At 49.4% G+C, this 19,294-nt stretch overlaps 1 protein-coding gene across 4 annotated transcripts; it reads right to left on the bottom strand.

Annotated features, from left to right (window-relative positions):
• Positions 1 to 256: 256 nt before the first annotated feature.
• On the bottom strand, positions 257 to 6,205 carry WDR73 (WD repeat domain 73). 4 transcript variants are annotated; one of them, XM_048294797.1, is made up of 8 exons: positions 6,144 to 6,205; positions 6,000 to 6,067; positions 5,538 to 5,626; positions 4,775 to 4,863; positions 3,568 to 3,635; positions 2,723 to 2,887; positions 1,219 to 1,593; positions 257 to 653 (listed from the first exon to the last, which is right to left on the bottom strand). In XM_048294797.1, exons 1-8 carry the CDS (start codon positions 6,182 to 6,184, stop codon positions 415 to 417), a joined length of 1,134 nt encoding a protein of 377 aa, XP_048150754.1. In that variant the 5' UTR covers positions 6,185 to 6,205; the 3' UTR covers positions 257 to 414. The 4 variants fall into 4 exon arrangements, with proteins under 4 accessions (XP_048150754.1, XP_048150757.1, XP_048150756.1 ...); XM_048294800.1 differs by lacking the exons at positions 5,538 to 5,626; positions 6,144 to 6,205 and adding an exon at positions 5,389 to 5,478 and having other exon boundaries at positions 3,568 to 4,677; positions 4,775 to 5,297; positions 6,000 to 6,087; XM_048294799.1 differs by lacking the exons at positions 5,538 to 5,626; positions 6,144 to 6,205 and adding exons at positions 5,171 to 5,297; positions 5,389 to 5,478 and having other exon boundaries at positions 3,568 to 4,863; positions 6,000 to 6,087.
• Between the last annotated feature and the right edge of the window lie 13,089 nt (positions 6,206 to 19,294).

Genomic DNA, 19,294 nt, shown 5'->3' with positions numbered 1-19,294 from the left:
CTGTGCCAGGGCCTCACCACCCTCACAGGGAAGAATTTCTTCCCAATATTCCATCTAACTCTGCCCTCTGTCAGTGGGAAGCCATTCCTTGTCCTGTCACTCCCGGCCCTTGTCAAGTCTCCTTTTTGACCCTCTCCCTTTCTGCAGACATGACACAAGCCTATGATCAAACAACAGCAGGATGTTCTCTGCCAGCAGCCACAGTCAGAACCACAGGCACAGCTCTCATCTGAAGGCTGGCACACAGGAGAACAAGTAACAGCCAAAATTTTTACTATTATTAAAATAGAAACTTTACAATTGGTTCTGCTCACTGCAACAGTCTCCAAACAGTATCTGCAGGCAAACAGACACCCTGCAGCCAACACAAACTAGAGCAGAGGCAGGAAATGCCTCATCTCACCAAAACACCATCTACCCACCCTTCCCACAGGGCTGAACCCAGTCCCAGACATGCAGGGAACCATCACTTGCTGCTGACAACAAAGTTCTGGGTTTCTGCAGATGCCACGTGTGCACAGTGACCAGGGGAGGGTCCCCGCTGCCACCTGCTCCGCCAAATGCATGGCCTTTGTGAACGAAGATGGGCTCTGCTTCCCTGCCAGAGCTGTCCCAGCTCTGTGTGTCATACACATGCACGGTGCCATCAAAACCTTGGATAAAATGGAATTAGAGAGTGCAGAAATTAATTGCTTTGCTCTAGTTCAGCTGGGCTCAGGATCATCTCCCAGCAGGAACAAGGAGAAATGGCCCCACTAGAAGCCTGTGAGAAGAGAGCAGGTCTGCCTCTGAGGAGCATGTCTCAAGGAAACAGCTGCTGGGGAGAGCCCGGACCAAATCCCTAAAGTTTGTGGATTTATGAGTGTGAACTTGCAAGGCTCTGGTCAAGAGGCAGCCTAGCTGCCCAGCTGGCGTTATCAATGCTGTAGCCTGCAGCCATGCTGTCACTGGCACTATCATGGCAGTGCTTATGGTCAGCCTGGGGCCTTTGATCTCACAGAAGGGCAGCAGGCATCTCCCAGAACCCATCCGCAGGCCCCTTCCGGAGCTGTTGGAAACAGGCAGCTGCAGAGGACGATTAGCTGGCATTTCCACTGGCTCCAGGGGCAGCTCTGAAAAGCCACCCTGTCATGGGGGTTTTAGGTGGAGTGAACTGGGCCTTGACAAAAATATAAATCAAAAAGCACCCAGAAAAGGAGATCTGCCCTAAGCACCTACCTGAAATGGCAAGGCAGCCTTCCAGAGCAGGAGCCCAGGAGACGCACAGGAACTCTGCACCTGAGCCAGGAGAGGGGATTCTGGCCTTTGCCAAGGCCAAGAACTCAGATGTTTTCCTGAGGTCTGTCAGGGTTAGGAGCCCCCTGTTCGAGAGGCAAGCTACAGGCTGGGAGCTTGGCTCCAAGCCCTGAGCTCCATGCCTGGTGCCCATGCACCACTGCTCGCTGCATGGCGCTGAGGGCACTGACACGGCCTCCACGAGACTCTGAGGCTGCCGGACGTCGGCCAGGCACAGCCGGCCTGTGGTGCAGCACAGAAGCAGTGTGTTGCAGTCCAGGAAGGCCAGGCTGCTGAGCTCCTCGCTGCCTCCGAAAGCTGGAAAAGAGAGGCAGGTCACAGGTCAAATGAGGAGCATTTTCAGGATTTCTGTGCTGCAGTATTGCCTGAGAAAGAAAGCAGGATGTATGCTCAGGAGTAATACGTCCAGCTCCAGGGCCCCCAGCATCAGAAGGACATGGAGCTGCTGGAATGAGTTCAGAGGAGGCCATGGAGAAGCTCTGAGGGCTACAGCCCCTCTGCCCTGGTCACAGACTGGGAGAGCTTGGGGTGTTCAGCCTAGAGAAGAGAAGGCTACAGAGAGAAGAGAAGCAGCCCCTTCCAGTGCCTAACAGGGCTCCAAGAGAGCTGGAGAAGGTCTTTGGACAAGGGCCTGGAGTGACAGGACGTGGGAGTATGGGTTCACACTGACAGAGGGCAGGGTTAAATGGGATATTGGGCAGAAATTCTTGGCTGTGAGGGTGGTGAGGCCCTGACACAGGTTGTCCAGAGAAGCTGTGGCTGCCCCATGCCTGCAAGTTGGTTGGGGCTTGGAGCAACCTCGTCTAGTGGAAGATGTCTCTGCTCATGGCAGGGGGTTGGAATGAGATGAGCTTTAAATGTCTCTTCCAAGCCAAACCACTCCCAAGATTCTGTGAGTCCCTCTGGCACAGGGACAATGACAAACAGACATTCTTTTTCCTCAGCACTGTGATACTGCCACTGGACACACACATCCCCTCTTCCCTCCCCAGGGATGAGCTCTGTGGGGACTGAGTCTCACTGTGTAGGTGAAGGCAGAGAGTCCTCAGATCCCCAAGGAAACCAGACCTGCACCCACCACCTGTCATAACCAGGCTGTCACCCCCCTTGTTTGGGACAGCACACACAGCAGCCCTCTGTGAACCCAGTTCTCCATACTGAAACTATCTGCAGCACTCTGGTAGTGCCAAGATTTGGGGCAGAATCGTGATAAATCAGTGTAATGCAAGTGGTAAGCAGCTGGAGATGGACCTGACCATTGTCACCTCTTTCCTCAAGACAAAATACTTGTGGCAAATATCTTTATAACCACTTGCACATGTCTGAAAGTACCTGCTCAGTGAAATGTTTGCTACCCAAGCAATTAGCATTGCTTTACCCAAACCCCACCTTTCCAAAAATCAGACATTAGGCTTGCCTCAAATACCTGCTGTGTAGACATTTTTCCTTGATTCAACCTCTGTAATCTGGACTCTGTCAAGTCTTGAGCCGTGAAGGACCCATGGGGCTCTGGCTGAAATGGTGGCAATTTTAGCCCAGGATTGCCCAGTGTCATTTTCTGTTTCTATGGGGCTTACAGATTTGATAATATCTATTAGGAAGAGACAGAAACAGCTGTAAAACACACTGAGAGCCAAGCAATCCATCAGATTAAGCCATTTCACAACAATGCCTCACAAAGCTAAAACTGACCTACAAAACCAGTAAGAAATCTAATTATGCCTAACCCCCTCTCCAGGATAAAACCCCTTTCCAACCCATTCAATGAGGACTGACAAAAAGCCCAGCAAAATACATGAAAATTTGTGAATCAAGATGTTTATGTTCAATGAAGAAGTTTTTTTCTTCTAATGACTTCCTTTCTGGTGGTTTACAAGTATTTCCCAGTAGCAGCCTCAACAATGGTGATCCTTTTTGAAAGAAGTAAGGTGGATCACGGTCTATCACAAAAAGCAATGGATGAAGCTCCTTTATTTCTAACCATTGGTGTTACTAGGGGGACACTGTGCCAACTACATGCAGTACAAGGCTGCTGTGACAGGCCTAAACATACTGATTTCCTGACAAGGTTTGTGCTCTTAAGTCCAAACCACCAAAACTGGTGTAGATCCTTGTCTTGTACCCTTTTTCAGCCTGTGCCACACAAGGCTGGTCACTCAGGACATGGAAGTGGCACTCCTCGCCCCATTTGAAACAAAGGTAGAAGGGGAAGCTAGAAATGTGTGATGCAACAACTACATTGAGAAACCACTTGAGCTCAGAAACCCTTACCAGAGTCTTCTGCTGACACCTGCCAGACCTGGAGGGAGCTGTCAGGTGGGCCACTCGTTACCAGCAAGCTGAGGAAACAGAAGAGTCTCACAGAACTTCTCAGGAACAGAGAACATTCTTGTTTTCCCCAGCCTGGGACAAACTGCTCTGCTGCTTCTGTAAGCAGAGCTCCTGCCTCTGCTTGGAGCAGAGTGGTGGCTGGAAGGACCATAATCCCAGAACTCCTTGTGCAGGGATGCTCCACACAGCCGATACAAACACAGTCCCAGGCAACGGCATTTATGACGATATTTTATGAGGATCTGATGAGGAGTGCCTGAGGGAGTTGGGGGGCTCAGCCTGAAGAAAAGAAGGCTCAGGGGGCACCTTTTTGCTCTCTATGACTGCCTAACAGGAGAGTGCAGCCAGGTGGGGACTGGGCTCCGCTCCCAAAGAACAAGGCACAGGATAAGAGGAAATGGCCTCAAGTTGCACCAGGGGATGTTTAGGTTGGATATTGGAAAATTCCTTCCCTGAAAGTGTTGTCCAGCCTTGGCACAGGCTACCCAGGGCAGGAGTGGAGTCACCTGGAGGGATTTAGAAGTCATCCCTGGAGGGATTTAGAAGTCATGTGTGGTACTTGGGGACATAGGTTAGTGGTGGGCTTGACAGTGCTGGGGGAATGGCTAGAATCAGTGGTCTCAGAGGGCTTTTCCAACCTAAATGATTCCGTGATTCTGTGATTTAGTTATCACATTTTCCAGAAGGACTAGATTAAGAATGATGCAGACAGCCCCAAAAGTAGTCAATGGGGACTTGTGTAGGAGAGACTGAACAAGGGATATAAATCAGCCAGAGGTGTTTGTTTGGTCTAAATCCAGAGCAGGAAAAAAACCTTCTGAACCTGCATACATAGAGTCTTGCAGAGCAGTGGCGCCAGCCACCAGTGTCCTACTCTGCTGGAGAGCACTTCCACACAGTGCCAAATGCAGAAGGGTAGAGCAGGAAAACTCTACCAGCCCCTGCTGCTCAGAAGTGGGGTAGGGAGGGATCACTGGTGAGGCAGCAGCAGTTCTTGGTGTGTCACTGGCCCAGACTCACACTGGTCTCAGAGCTGGCAGGATTGACCAGCTGGGTTGGGAAGCAGGTATGGAAAAGGAGTTTTCTCTCAGTGGGTAAGTCCTCTCTCCATCTCCAATACACCCTGGGAAGGGCCTTGTGGTCATACCTGGTGTCCGGCACATATTTCAGGCTGTATACTGGGCGCTGTGAAAATCCACCACATTCTACCTTGAAATCTCTCTCTGGACACAGACCCTAGAAATCAGAGGCAAAGTAATTTCTTCACACAATGGTGCACAACTTGTGCGCAGTTAGCACAAAAAAATGACAGAGACACAAGGCACAGTCTTGCTTGGTATAGCTCTTCCCCATCCAGTGTTGCCTTTTGCAACAGGAGATCGAGGACTGAAGGATCCCAAAATAGTCAGAACAAAAATCTGGAGAAAGCTGCTGCCAAGAGCTCTGTCTGTGTTTGTTGCCATCTGTGCACATCTGGCTCAGGAGCTTTCTGCTTACCCAGTGACCAAACACCACCTTCTACTCTAGTGCAGGGGTCACGCACCCGAGGGCCAGCCTTGGTGCTCTGCAGGGTGGTCCCCCAGGCCTGGGTTGCTCAGCAAGTCCCTTCTTCACTTGCCTTACTGTTCTCATGTGTCCTCTTTCCCCATGAAATGCTTTCATTCACACACCTGGAAATGAAGTGTCCACAACCCAAACTGTCTGCAGAGCAGCTGCAAGATAACATGACTGGACAACAACCAGGTGACTTATGTGCTTTACCTTTCAACCAAAGCTGCTCAGTCCCTGGCCATGTCCTTGTCACAGCAACAGGTAACACCTCATGAAGGCCACCAAGCCCTGACCTGGTCTCTGAAAATATCAGGCCAAGGAGGTCAGAGGTTGGGTGCCACCATGGCTGCAACACCCACCTGGGTCTCCTTTGTCAGCAGCGTTGGTGGTGGGATCAGCTGCAGGATCTCGTTCCCGTCAGACTGTCCATAGCCAGCTACACAGACACCTTGGGGGGAGGGCGTGAAGAGCCAGAAACACGGTGAGGGCTACCCCCCTGCCCAGCCCACCGTCCCTGGGGCAAACCTGAGTTACCGCACAGTCCATGGACTCCCAGACCCAGAACTCGAGCCCGGGCCGAAACCGGTACAGCTCCAGCCACTTAGCCCTATTTTTGGGGTCCTGGCCCTGCACCTTGGCCTCCCTTCCGGGACCCCAGCCTGGCCCAACCCTACATCCTCCTTTCCCCCTTCTCCCTCTACACGCGCCCCAGGCCGGCCCCAGGGCCTCCTTCTTTCCTCCGACCAGGCCCAGCCACCCCTCCCCGACAGACCCCAGCCCAGTCCCTCTCCTCCCCTCAGCACTCCCCGCCTCGCACTCACGGCTCCCGCGGGCCCATTCGATGATCCGGGTAGGCGCCTGGAGCTCGAAGGCGTGCAGGTCGCGGTACCTGCAGGGAGAGGGCGGGTATGAGGTCGGCGGTGCCCAGGTCAGTGCCGGGTGCCGGGGGTCCGGGGGTCCCTCACAGTCGCAGCGACTGCAGCAGCCACTCGTCCGCCGCCTCCATAGCAACGCCCGCCCGCCGGCGCGCTCGTGGCGTCGCCTGCCGACGCGCGGCAGTGACGTCACCGGGGCTGAGGCGCCGCCATGCGCGAAAAGGGCGGTGTGTGACAGTGCGGGAGCCCCGCATGGCGGGGTGGGCTGGGCAGGGCCTCAAAGCTTATCCAGTTCCATTCCCCTGCCGCGGGAAGGGACATCTTCCACTAGACCTGGTTTCTCCAAGCCTCACCCAACCTGGCCTTGAACACTCCAGGAATGCGGCAGCCACAGCTTCTCTGGGCAGCCTGTGTCAGGGCCTCACCACCCTCACAGCCAAGAATTTCGCCCCAATATCCCGTCTAGCCCTGCCCACTGTCAGTGGGAAGCCATTCCCCTTTTCCTGGCCTTCCAGGCCCTTGTCCAAAGTCCCTCTCCTGCTCTCTTGGAGTCCTGTTAGGCACTGGAAGGGGCTTCTTCTCTTCTCTCTGTAGCCTTCTCTAGGCTGAACACCCCAGCTCTCCTAGTCTGTCTCCAGAGTAGAGGCGCTCCAGCCCTTGAAGCATCTCCATGGCTTCCCCTGGACTTGCTGCACCATCTCCATGTCCTGATGTTTGGGGTCCCAGAGCTGGACATGTTATTCCTAAACATAAAACCTGCTTTCCCCCTGCCCTGTTGCTCCAGGCCCTTGTGAAGCCTCTCTTCTTTCTGTTCCTCTTCCTTTTGGTCTGTTTTCTTTTGCAGACATGACACAAGCCTATGATCAAACAACTGCAGGATGTTCTCTGTCAGCAGCCACAGCCAGAACCATAAGTACAGTCGAATCTCTCATTTGCTAGATCATATCCAGCTTTTCATCCAGTAGAATCTTCAATGCTTCATGTTTGAAATTCCTTGCTGCCTCCACGGCAGGAGTTTGGAATGAGCTAAACTTTAAGGTCTCTTCCAACCCAAACCATTCTATGGTTCTGTGACTGTGCAGCAATGGCATCTTTCAAAAACCAAATATTAGGTACCTTCAACTGAATGCAGATGAGTCATGTGTTCTCTGACATAAATATGTAAAATTACAAGAAAATAGAAGTATAAAGTAAGTTAAATCCTGTCTCTTAGTTGAGATCCCATGGATCACTGTGTTAAGGGGAAGGTGTGATTATATCTGTTCTGAAGACTATCATATAGGGTAAAGTGATATAATTAGAGAGAGAAATATTCAGAAAGAGCAGGAAACATGCACAGATTTCCCAAAGAAGCTATGGCTGCCCCATCCCTGGAAGGGGCTTGGAACAACCTGGTCTAGTGGAAGGTGCCCCTTCCCATGGCAGGGGGGTTGGAAAGAGATGTCTTTGCAGGGAGTAGGATGAGCCATCTGCAAATAGAGCTGTATCTGGGTAATGTGAGGGAACATCAGTTAAATCAGTCTGTGGTTTCTTTGAAATGTGCATCACTTGCTCACACTGGGATGTTCTCCATCATCAGGTAGAGGCAATAGGCTCACTGGATTCAGGGTGATGCATCTTCTTAAGTCATCTTATGATTGCCGTGGTGTTAGAGCTTGAGTTGCTACTGCTGTCACCAACTTAATGAGTCTGGTGCTCCGGCTGCACCTGGGTCCAGTTGTGGCCAGCTCTTCTCTGTCTCTTCGTTCTTGTTTGCTTTAGTCAGAGACTTAGTCAGTTCCCCCAGCCTTGGAATCCACAGCCAACAAAACCCTGCACCTTCGAGAAAACCTTGTACCTGCTTTTTGTGACCGGCCATGGGAGGTCAATTATTGCCTCTGTTCTTTCTGGATTTATCATTTGTTGCCCCTTCCCCAAAATAAAGTCTAAATATTTCACCTTCCTTTGGCACAGCTGAAGTTTGGTTGGACATACTGTTACCTTTTTGCTAGAACAATACATAATGTACAGTGTCTGCTACACAAGCAGAGTAATTTTATACCTTAATTGCAGTGCATTAGATGCCAGAATTCTCTGCAGGTACAACAGGACTGTGAGATGGATAAGGAATTGGTTGCATGGTCACATCCAGAGGGTGGTGATCAGTGGCTCAGTCCTGATGGACATCAGTGACCAGTGGTGTCCCTCAGGGGTCTGTATTGGGACCAGTGTTATTTCATATCTTCATTAATGACACAGATAAAGGGATTGAGTGGACCCTTGGCCAGTTTGCAGATGACACCAAGCTGACTGGTGGAGGTGACCCACATGAAGGATGGGATGTCATCCAGAGAGACCTGGACATCTTGAGAACTGGCTCTTGGGAATCTCATGAGGTTTAACAAGACCAAGTGCAAGGTGTTGCATCTGGGTTGAGGCAAGTCCAAGCGCAAATCCAGACTAGGTGGAGAATGGTTTTGAGAGCAGCCCTGCTGAGAAGGACTTGCGGGTGCTGGTGGGTGAGAGGCTGAACATACCCCAGCTGTGTGCGCTAGGAGCCCAGAAAACTCCTGTGTGCTGGGCTGCATCCAAAGCCCCGTGGGCAGAAGGGAAGGGGGGAATTCTCCCCCTCTACCCCACTTGGGTGAGACCCAGCTGCAGAGCTTCATCCAGCTCTGGGGTCCCAGCATAGGAAGGACATGGACCTGTTGGAGCAAGTCCAGAGGAGGTCATGGAGATGATTAGAGGAGTGGAGCACCTCTGCTGTGAGTAAAGCCTGAGAGAATTCAGAGTGTTCAGCCCGGAGATGAGAAGGCTCCAGGGAACCCTTAGAGCCCCTTTCAGCACCTAGAGGGAACTTACATGAAAGATGGAGAGAGACTATTTGCAAGGTCATGTAGTGACAGGGTAAGAGGTAACAGCTTCACGCTACCAGAGAGCAGGGTTAGATGGGATATTGGGATGAAATTCTTGGTTGTGAGGACGGGGAGGCACTGGCACAGGTTGCCCAGAGAAGCTGTGGATGCCCCATTCCTGGAAGTGTTCAAGACCAGGTTGGATGAGGCTTGTAGTAACCTGGTCTAGTGGAAGGTGTCCCTGCCCATGGCAGGGAGTTTGGAATGAGATAATCTATAAGGTCTGTTCCAACCCAAGCCATCCTGTGATTCTGTGATTCTACTTCCTGAAGACCACAACAGAACTTTAAAGCATTTTCTCATTTACTTTTTTTTTTTAATAGCAAAAGTATTTTCCATCCTATGTGTGATAGTCTGGGGTCTTCTTTTGGAGCCATTGGATCCTGGCGTGTCTCTGAGTGGCTGCTCACCTGCCTCTGGCCTCAGGCTCCTGCCATTTCCCACCACGTGGAACTCAACCTGCAGCTTGCACACTGAGCTAACAGTCCTAAATGTATTCCTTAATAGTCCATTTCCTAGTCTGGGATTTTGAACATCTCCCCTGTCTACAGCCACATTTCCATATTCTTTCAGTTAAGCTTGGAAGCCCATTTGACCTGCAAAAATGCATAGAACGGTAAGAGGATAAGAGAGAATTTATTCTCCACACACAATTTGAAAGTCTTTTTTTTCAACATTTGTTTACATTTTTCAGTGAGTGATAGAGTGAAAATCAAAGGAATGCCACTTGGATTCCCTCCCAAGGGAACAGAGAGGTGAAATGTCATAATGGGTTGATATTTGAAGAATGGTTGATTTGATCTATAAACTGTTAACTGCCCAAAACAGTTGTCGTTCTGCAGTGCCAGGGGACCTGCTCCTGCCTGAGCAACTGGCCATTTGCCTGGCCAAATAAACAGCAGAAAGGTGTAATAGTTTTTTGTCAGTAGACAAATAATGAGCAGAGGGTTGAGGAAGAGGAGGAAGGATGTCAGCTGTTTTGTGCAATGGGTTTGTGGAGCACTGCCGAGTGACTTAACAACACCTAATGTATAGGAAGGCAGCAATATATCTCTGTATGTCCTGTCCTCTCAGGATTGGAGCTCAGCTGGATATCCATGTTAAGAGGAGGATTTTCCCAAGAGGGTTTTGATGAGCTCAGAACAACACTCCTCAGAAACCATCTCAATGAACTATGTGCTGGCTGTTTGGCCTCTGTGCTTAATGGAATTGATCTGCAGCTGGGAGAGTAGTCTGATAGTCAGGCAAGGAAAGCACAACTGGAATGATAAAAAAGACAAGAGAAGACGAAATAACTAACCTGACATCGCCAAACAGCAAAGGACAAAGACATGCCTGAACAAAGCCTACAGTGGTCCAAAAGTATAGATAGAGAACTTGTTGGAAAAATGAAGCTGAGTTAGGCAGTGTGATGTGCAGAGAGGTCCCACCAAACTGTGCTGACTCTGCAAAGGAGGAGGTGCTTCACTCTCAACACTACCTCCAAATTCTTCCAGATTGTGGTCCAGAGGGGCCCATCCAAAAGCACAGTGACAATCCTTATGGTCACATGCCCAAAAGAAAACATTCTTTACAGTGTGAAAAATAAATCGTGAGGTGGCCCTGTGCTCCTCTGCGGAATAGCACAGCAGAGACATGCTGGATGAAATCCATCTCCTAAGATAAATTTGTTACTCTGCTTTAGCTGCCACTCTAGTAATGTTCAACCTGTTGGGTGCAAAGGTGACAGTCTGATGCCCCTGGTCATGGGCTGCCGTGGGCTATGTGACTTGTACCGATCCATTGGTGTTTGCTATGTTGGTGAAGGGAGGGGCAGTGGGAGTTCCCAATCCATCACTGAGGTCATGGTCATGTTGGAAGCAGTGCTACAAAGGCAGCAGGGAAGAGAGGACACCACGTATGTTGCAGTGACCCCTATCTTCAGCCCGGCCAGCACCTGTGGTGTGCGGCAGGAGTGGGGAGCAGCCGAAGGCTCGAGGCTTTAAAGCTGCTCCTCTGGAGTTCAGCTCTGCCCAGGGGAACTGAAGCTCCAGGTGCTGTGGCTGTCAGCAGCCCCGACAAGGGAGAGGATAAAAAGTTGCAGGGAGGCTTGCCTTTGGATACAGTTTCAGGCTTATTGCGCGTAGTGAGTCCAAGGAGCACAAGCAGAGATCAGACCTGTGCAGCAGCTTATAAAGGGAGGTATTACAACGGGGATGGCCTGACAGGGGACCAATAGGGGTCTTTGGGGGAGGGATATGGACAGGGATAGACATTCACGTGGACCAATAGTCTCGACGGGTGGAGGAAAAGGGGTCACATGCCCCAATGGGACCTCGAGGTTTAGGGGATTTCCAAGAGCGGAGGTATCCGAGGGGGCAGGGTCTCAGGGGATTGACGGGGACCATAAAAGGGTAAATTAGGGAAGGCTTTGGTGACAGGCACAGAACAGTCCAGAACTCTGGGAGGGGTTTGGGTGATTGATAGGGAAGGTGCCAGAACAAGTGGAGCGGATAACCATTTTTTGGGAGCACTGAGGGAGCAGCTTGGATCTGGGACAGACCAACTGGGAGTAGAAGTAGGGAAGGTAGGGATGAACCTTTTGGGTACAAAGAACATACAAAAATACAATAAAAACATAGCATCACCACACACGTAGAAGGTGAAATATGGTTGTAGCTGTCTTTTTGCAGCTTAATAGGAGTGCTTTTTGCATTTCTCAAGCCATTTTCACCTCAAAATTGAAAAACAGTTTTGTACTCTTTATTAATTGCAGAGCAACTGTGTTCTTGTAAATGTTCTGCCATGACGACATTCACAAGTATGTTCAAAATGAATTTGTTATCTTCATACAGTTTCAAAATTACAGGTTTTCCTGCAAGGTAGACTCATGACTCCTTCATTTGCACATTTATTTTCCCTGTCCAGGCTGGACTACTCAGCTCCTGCATTCCTTGATTTTCACTCATTGTCTGTAACAGCTAAAAACTTCTCATGGGATGCAGTGAGGGTATGGCCCATAAAACCACTCACTCACTCCCCTCCCCTCCCCAGAGGGACAGGGGAGACAAAAATCTACCGAAAGGCTCATGGATCAAATAAGCACAGAGAGAGATCACTCACTCATTACTATCTCAGGCAAAACAGACTTGATTTGGGGAAATTGGTTTAATTTATTATCAATCAAATCAGAGTAGGATAATAAGGAATAAAAACCAAATCTTAAAACACTTTCCCTGTACTCCTCTTTTCCCACTCTTCTTTAGTTCAGTTAAGGCTCAGCTTAACTGGTGTGGAGTCCTCCAGCTGCTGCAGGTGGATCTCTCCTCCCCCATGCCCTCCATGAGCTGCAGGGGCACAGCTGCCTCACCATGGGCTGAACTATCGGCTGCCAGGGAATCTCAGCTCTGGCACCTGGAGCACCTCTTGCCCCTCCTTCTGCACTGACCTTGGACACTGCAGGGCTGTTGGACTCACATATTCTCTCTCCTCTGTCCAGCTGAAATAGTCCAGTATTCTTTACTTCGTTGAATGCTTTTTGTGAGAGGTGCTGCCAGTGTTGCTGATGGGCTCAGCCTTGGCCAGTGATGGATCGGCCTTGGAGCCACCTGGCATTGGATCTGCCAGAGATGGAGGAAGTTTCTGTCATCTTCTCACAGAAGGGACCCCTGTAGCCTCCCCACTATCAAAACCTGGCCACACAAACCCAATACAGAGGAGTTGCCAAAGAGTCTGAATATCCCCACTGTAGACCAGAGCAGAGGGAAGACTTCCCCCAGGACAACTGCCCTGACTTTGGGTTGTGCTGCCTTGTGGGTCTGCACTCAGCCTGTGCCTGTGGCGTGCCCCAAGGTGCTGCAGAAACGAGCCTCTAACCCTCTTGTTGCATGTTATTTCGGAGTTAGAACTCTTCTCTCCGGAGACAGCAAAAAGCCGGCATTACTCCAATGAGAACACTGATGCCAAGAACATAACTTGTTGACCAAGCAGAAGGAAAGCAGACCTCAGATCCTTCCAATTACAGCTTGACAGACTGCCAGTAACTCTCTTGCTGTGGGAAAGGACATGGAAAAAACAATTAAGAGGGCTCCTATAAACATATCAAGGAGATGGTACTAAGGCTCATTTGACAGCTGAGCATCTGAGCAGAAAAGGTGACTTTGAGCGCCTCCAGGACCAGGCCCAAATCATCCCCGAGGCTGTCCTAAGAGACATCAAAGGGTAGCAGAGGCAGCGCTGCTCCAGGTCCCAGATGATGCCACTCCCACCCTGAACTTTTCACATGTTAGACAAGGCACAGAAGAGTCTTCTATTAAATTTATTGATTGTCTAAAGAGTTCTATTGAGAGGCAGGTCAAGAATGCAGAAGCTGGCAAAGAGATTTTACGTAGTCTGGCAATGACCAACTCAAATTCAGAGTGTAAGAAAATTTTAAAGGCCCTCCCTCTCGACCCTAAGCCTACAATAGACCAAATGATTGAAGCCTGTGCCAAACTGACATCTGCTGAACACATAATAGCAACAGTGGTCTCAAAAGGAGTGGCTGAAGCCTTAGTGGCATCATCAAGGGATAAGTGGAGGTGTTTTAACTGTAGAAAGCCTGGACATTTTATAAAAGACTGCCTAAAACACCGTGTAGCCAAAGGCTCTCATCGACCTGTGGGGTGCCCACCATCAGACTGCCCGACTTGTCAACACCACCAGCAGCGGCATTCAAGAAATGCCCGGCAGAGCGCGGGATGGCCCTGTGCTACACCTTTTCAGGAGCCGTGTTTGCCTCGGCCCACGCAAGAGAGAAGGCCAAAGATACCATCTGACAGTTCCTCCTGGCATTTGCCACCCTGGGCATCCCTGCAGGCCTGAGGTAGCTTCCAGGAAAGAACATCAAGCCTTACACTGGCCCAGCAAACACTGCCCCCATGGACACAACCCCGCCAGAGACCAACAGAGAACAACCTAAAGACCAAAGAAATGCAGCCCGGAGACAGTGCAGATCTCCATTACAGACACCGATCCGCCGTCCTGTTGCCAGAACTTCAACCAAGACGTCGAGCGGATGAGTTTAACTCGTGGTATCTCCTTAAGTCTTTCCCAATTTGCCTTCATTATTGCAGTCCCTATCCCCTTCATCCTCCTGTTGCTTTCCCCCCAGCTAATATTCCCTGTCTCCACCCCTCCGCTTTGCCCTTCCTGCAGCCGTGCTCCCCAATACCTCTGTGTCTTGGTTTTGAAAGACAGGTGTCTGCTAAGGAAGGCAGAAGCCTCCCTTGAAGTGGCAGATATAACCCCTTTCCCTCTGAGTTATTATATTTTGAAATCAAGGGCCTTTAGGCAAAGATGTGGGAAATAGGAATAACAGTTCTTTACTATTATATATATATATGTGTATAACCAGTCAAACAAACAACAGTAACTCTGGCAGTAACAGCAAACAATCACAAACCCAGTCCCAGCCTTCTCGGCTGTCAGGCCCTTTCCCCTCGGGTGCAGTTCCGCTCGCAGCCGGCAGGGGCGCTGGCGGCTCCCGGTGAGCAGAGCAGGTGCGATGGTTCCCCCGCGGCTGCAGGGGGCGCTCCGGAGCGAGCTCGGGGAGCACGCGGCACCGGTGGCCTGGGATCCCGGGGAGGGATGGGACAAAGGCTTCACAAACCCCTGGGCAGCCGATCCCGGGCTCTCGGGAACAGCAGGCTGGAACGGCAGGCTGAAGCGTCAGGCACAAACACAAATCCCGGGTGGCAGATGAGATGTATCCAAAAGGGGGTACCCCCTGGAGGTCCACGCAGGCAGGGAGAGCACGGCTACAACGCAGCGAAAGCTCGAAGCAGCAGCGGGGCAGGGCAGCCACAGCCCGGCCTCCAGCAGGGCAGCGAAAGCGGCTTTGGGATCCTGGCGTTGTTTCCAGCAGAAAGAAAAAACGGCCGAAAAAATGGAACCAGCAGCTCCTTTCTTTGCAGCTTCTCTCTCCGGACGCTGAGAGCGAACTGACCCCACACCCAGGTGTAAACAAAGGAGTAGCCAGGCCCGCCCCACTTCCCTTTTTGTCTTTCTTAAGTACAGCTATTTGTCCCCTAGCAACATGCATATGGGAGAAAATTCCTTTAACAGGAAAAAAACTAAGACTAAACTAAAACCCCAACACTCTGTTGGGATGCTTTCTGTTGCATTGCACTCCCCCTTTTATTTACTCCTCGTTACCCTTTCCTCAGCCATGTAACCCCATATCCCGTCACCTCATTACCACCCCCTTTTTCCCAGGCTTTTAATTAATAAACAAAGGGAAATGCAAAGAGGGAGAGAAAGGAAGGCCCCCTCCTGAAATTTTGCAAATTTTTTTAACAATCTTGTCTGAAAACCCCAACAGAAGCAGCTACCTGAGCCTGTACCTGCACCCAACACCATGATGCCCAGCACCTGCCTTGCCAGTTTCTTCTGGATGCTCTTGACAACATTGGCCGTGGATGCTTGGTTGGTAGCGCAGCCCAAGGAGAACGTATAGCGAAAGCATCCATGCCAGCATCCAAAAGATGAAAGACTTAATCATAGACTTGAAGAAAGAAAAACCACCTGAGTGGTTTGAGGACTTGCTGGGACACTGGGGACTCGCAAGGTGTTTAGCTTCCCTGTTGAAAGTTGTGTTATGGATTCTTTTAATCTTTTTTGTTGTTTTGTGTGTGTTCGGTTGCTTAAAAACCCTTGCTTTTGAGATCCCTAGGAAAAGCCCTTTTAATTAATATAGAAAGGGGAGTTGTGGAGGCCGGTGGGCCTGCCGGACAAGGAATGAAAGGAGTCCTGCAGTGGGATAAGTCCTAGGTTCCTTTCCAGTTTATGGTGACTGAAAGGCTTCCCCCAGAATGCTTTGTTCTGTCATGTTAATGTAACCCAGTTCTGCTCCCCTGGTTGGCTCAGTTGGCTGCCACAACCCTTGTTACCTGATATGCCCTCAGAGTTTCTCTATTGGTTCTCTTACCCTGTGTTGGGGTTTTAGGAGCTCTCTAGTTTTTATTTTTTTTTCCTTTTCTTTTTTTTTTTTTCTGTTAAAGGAATTTTCCCCATAAATGTTGTTAGGGGGACAAATGGCTGGGTACTTCAGAAAAACAAAGAGCTGGCTGTGGGGTGGGGCACATCTGGCTACTCTTTTGTTTCACCTGGGTGTGTGGGCAGTCAGTCTCTGGCATTTGGACAGAGAGGGAGGCTGCTTTCTTCAGCTGCTTTCTTCGGCTGATTTTTCCTTCTGCTGGAGAAGCCCCGGGATCCCAAGCCCGCCTTCTTTGCCCCGCTGGGAGCTGGGCTGTGGCCACCCTGCCCCCACCGTTGCTTTGAGCCTTCACTATGTTGTTGCCCTGCTCGCCCTGCCTGCTCAGACCTCCAGGGGGTTCCCCGTTTGGATACATCTCGTCTGCCACCCGGGATTTGTGCTCGTCCCTGCCGCTCTAGCCTGCCGTTCCAGCCTGCCGTTCCAGCCTGCTGTTCCTGAGAGTCCGGGATTGGCTGCCCAGGGGTTTGTGAAGCCTTTGTCCCATCCCTTCCCGGGATCCCAGGGCACCGGTGCCGTGTGCTCCCCGAGCTCGCTCCGGAGCGCCCCCTGCAGCTGCGGGGGAACCATCGCACCTGCCCTGCTCACCGGGAGCCGCCAGCGCCCCTGCCGGCTGCGAGCGGAACTGCACCCGAGGGGAAAGGGCCTGACAGCCGAGAAGGCTGGGACTGGGTTTGTGATTGTTTGCTGTTACTGCCAGAGTTGTTGTTGTTTTGTTTGACTGGTTATATACATATATATATATATATATATATAGTAAAGAACTGTTATTCCTATTTCCCACATCTTTGCCAAAATCCCCTTGATTTCAAAATTATAATAACTTGGAGGGAAGGGGGGTTGCATCTGCCATTCCAAGAGAGGCTCCTGCCTTCCTTAGCAGACACCTGTCTTTCAAACCAAGACACCCTGGAATCCCCATTGCTCTCCCCAGACTTCTCTGGAACCTTGCACGAGTGCAGATGCATTAAAATCTCTCCTGTAGAACCCCATGTGAAGACCCTTCCTGCTCATTCATTGTTGGACTGTTTTTGCTAGCTATCCGGTGTGTGTGTGCAAGTGTGCTGGCTGCACCGAGCGGCTTCCTCCTTAGAGGCGCTCTTGGGAAGGTCGCGGCGCTTTACCATCCAATAGCACCATGACACTTTCTTACTGGCCCTCAGCAGTAATAAAAGACAGATGATTGCAAATCTTCCCAATATTCTCCCTTAGCATCCGCACTAAGACCTAGACAGATCTGGTCATCTACAATAATGCTTGTCTGGGAGGGGGCAGGTACCTTGGAAGTGATGTCAGAAAAAAAAATCCACCTGTGAAACAGTTTTGCCATTGTTAGTGTCTGAAAAGTAGGGTTTATAAAAGACTTAAGTGCAGCCTGGTTGTACAAAATGTGCCATTTCCATGGTATTTATAAGGAGAGCAAAGTGACAGACCTGAGCATGCATTTTTTATAAGATCTCTCTGGCTTCACCCGATTTAAATTCAGTAGCAATGATGGACGCAAGGAAGGATGAAGTGTTATGTTGTGGAGGTTGTTTTTCACAGTATTTGAGGGAACAAAGAAGAAAAATGGTACAAGTAAACAACAAACACTGCTATGGAGAGCTGAGGGTGGCCAGAGCAGGATCTGGGAAGACAGTCATGGGCGAAAACCAAGATAATCCCTGTACTGCTGACCCAGGAATGGTTCTTGACTTCTGAGACTGCTTTTGAGAAACCAATATACACTTTGTACACTCTGCTAGTCAAAGTATACTTAGGTGTTTTTGACTTATCCCTTTGCCATTGTGCTTTTTTCTCACTACAGTTGTTCATAAGACCCGATACACATCCTGTTCCTACAAATCTGAAGGAAGAGGCAGATATATATTAATGAAATGATTCCATGACAGATGCTATGAAAGGACATTGACTGGATAAAACTAGTGAGAAACAGTGGCTGAGTCTCTTTAGTCATTCATTTAATTATTTAATTTCATTCAAGACTTTTCTTTCTCCAAACAAGCATAAAATGATGATCTTGTGTTCCAGTTCAAGACAAACCAAAGGGGAGACTGAACTGGGTTACAAAATGCATAGAAACCATTTATCCCTCAGGAACTGAGTAATTAAGAGTTGAAAATAATTGAAGGTAGTGTCAGTATTAGTAGGAAGTACCCCATGTTCCTTCTCTATTCATACCCTTCTCAAGGTACCTGCCTGAGACTGGTGGGGGACTGGGCTGGGTGCACCCTTGGGCTGACCCTGCACAACCATCCTGAACTTGGTACAGTAATGCAACACCATTTCCCCAGCTCCCAACCGTGTGTGGCTCAGAAATTCTGTTATTATCCTACCCAGATCACAATGTGAACACAACCTTGGAAGTACAGATATTTGATGTGTGCAGTGAATAACTTGGGGTCTGGGAGACCCAGATACATCTCCTCTGTGCCACGGGAGAGTGAAGGAGAGAGATTTTCAACTTTTTGCCTTGTAAATTAGTTATTTTTGGAACTAATGTTTGCATTTGATGCTGTGAAATCCATGTCTCCTGAAAGGAGAACTCTACTAAACCACCACTGATCAACTTCTTCCCTTTTGGTGGAACTCAGCATCTCTGTTTTCCTTAGAAATCTTCTCCCTGCCATATAGAAGCAGGAAAGTCATCCTTAAGTAGGTCACTGGCTTGTCAGGAACTTGGTATTCTGTGTAGGTTAAAGGGAAGAAGTTAGTCATAGCCCTGGGACTACACCTCAAATTTGCTTGAAGGTACAAAAAATAAGCTTTGACTTTGGTTGGTCACCTCAAAAGAAGAGTGCAAACTCTTTCTTTTTCCTTCTAATGGAAAAAAAAATTAGCATCAGGAATATTTGAACATGAAAGAAATGCAGAACAATTTTGTTTTAATAATGTTAAGCCTCACCTAAATTACAGCTGGAAAATAATGGGCTTGGGTAACAGAGATCCTTTCTTGGGGAAAAATCCAACCACTTTCTTGGGGAAAAACCCAATCATCATCCATTTCTCCTCTGGGAGCAGCCAGGCAGGTACCCACAGGTCAAGTGTGCAAGCAGCAGCAATGCATCCTGCTAGCAAGGATGTTAAGGGATATCACTGGCCTCCTCTCTACTTAAAAGAGAAGAGTGTCCTTATAGGATATTCATTAAAATATAATTACTCAAAATTATTTCAAAAAATACTTTGCTAATTCAATAAAATATAATTATTCAAAAATATTTTTAGAAGATTTAGCAGTATAATACATTGAATATGAAAAAAAGAAATGTTCAATAAATTCTGAGTTATTTTACTATGCAGAAAATTTATTTCCCCCAAAATGAAGGAAAAAGGAA

Source organism: Corvus hawaiiensis, chromosome 2 (assembly GCF_020740725.1).
Source record: "Corvus hawaiiensis isolate bCorHaw1 chromosome 2, bCorHaw1.pri.cur, whole genome shotgun sequence".
Lineage (NCBI taxonomy): Eukaryota > Metazoa > Chordata > Aves > Passeriformes > Corvidae > Corvus > Corvus hawaiiensis.
The sequence above is the reverse complement of the archived record's forward strand: the minus strand, read 5'-3'. Positions and strand labels throughout refer to the sequence as shown.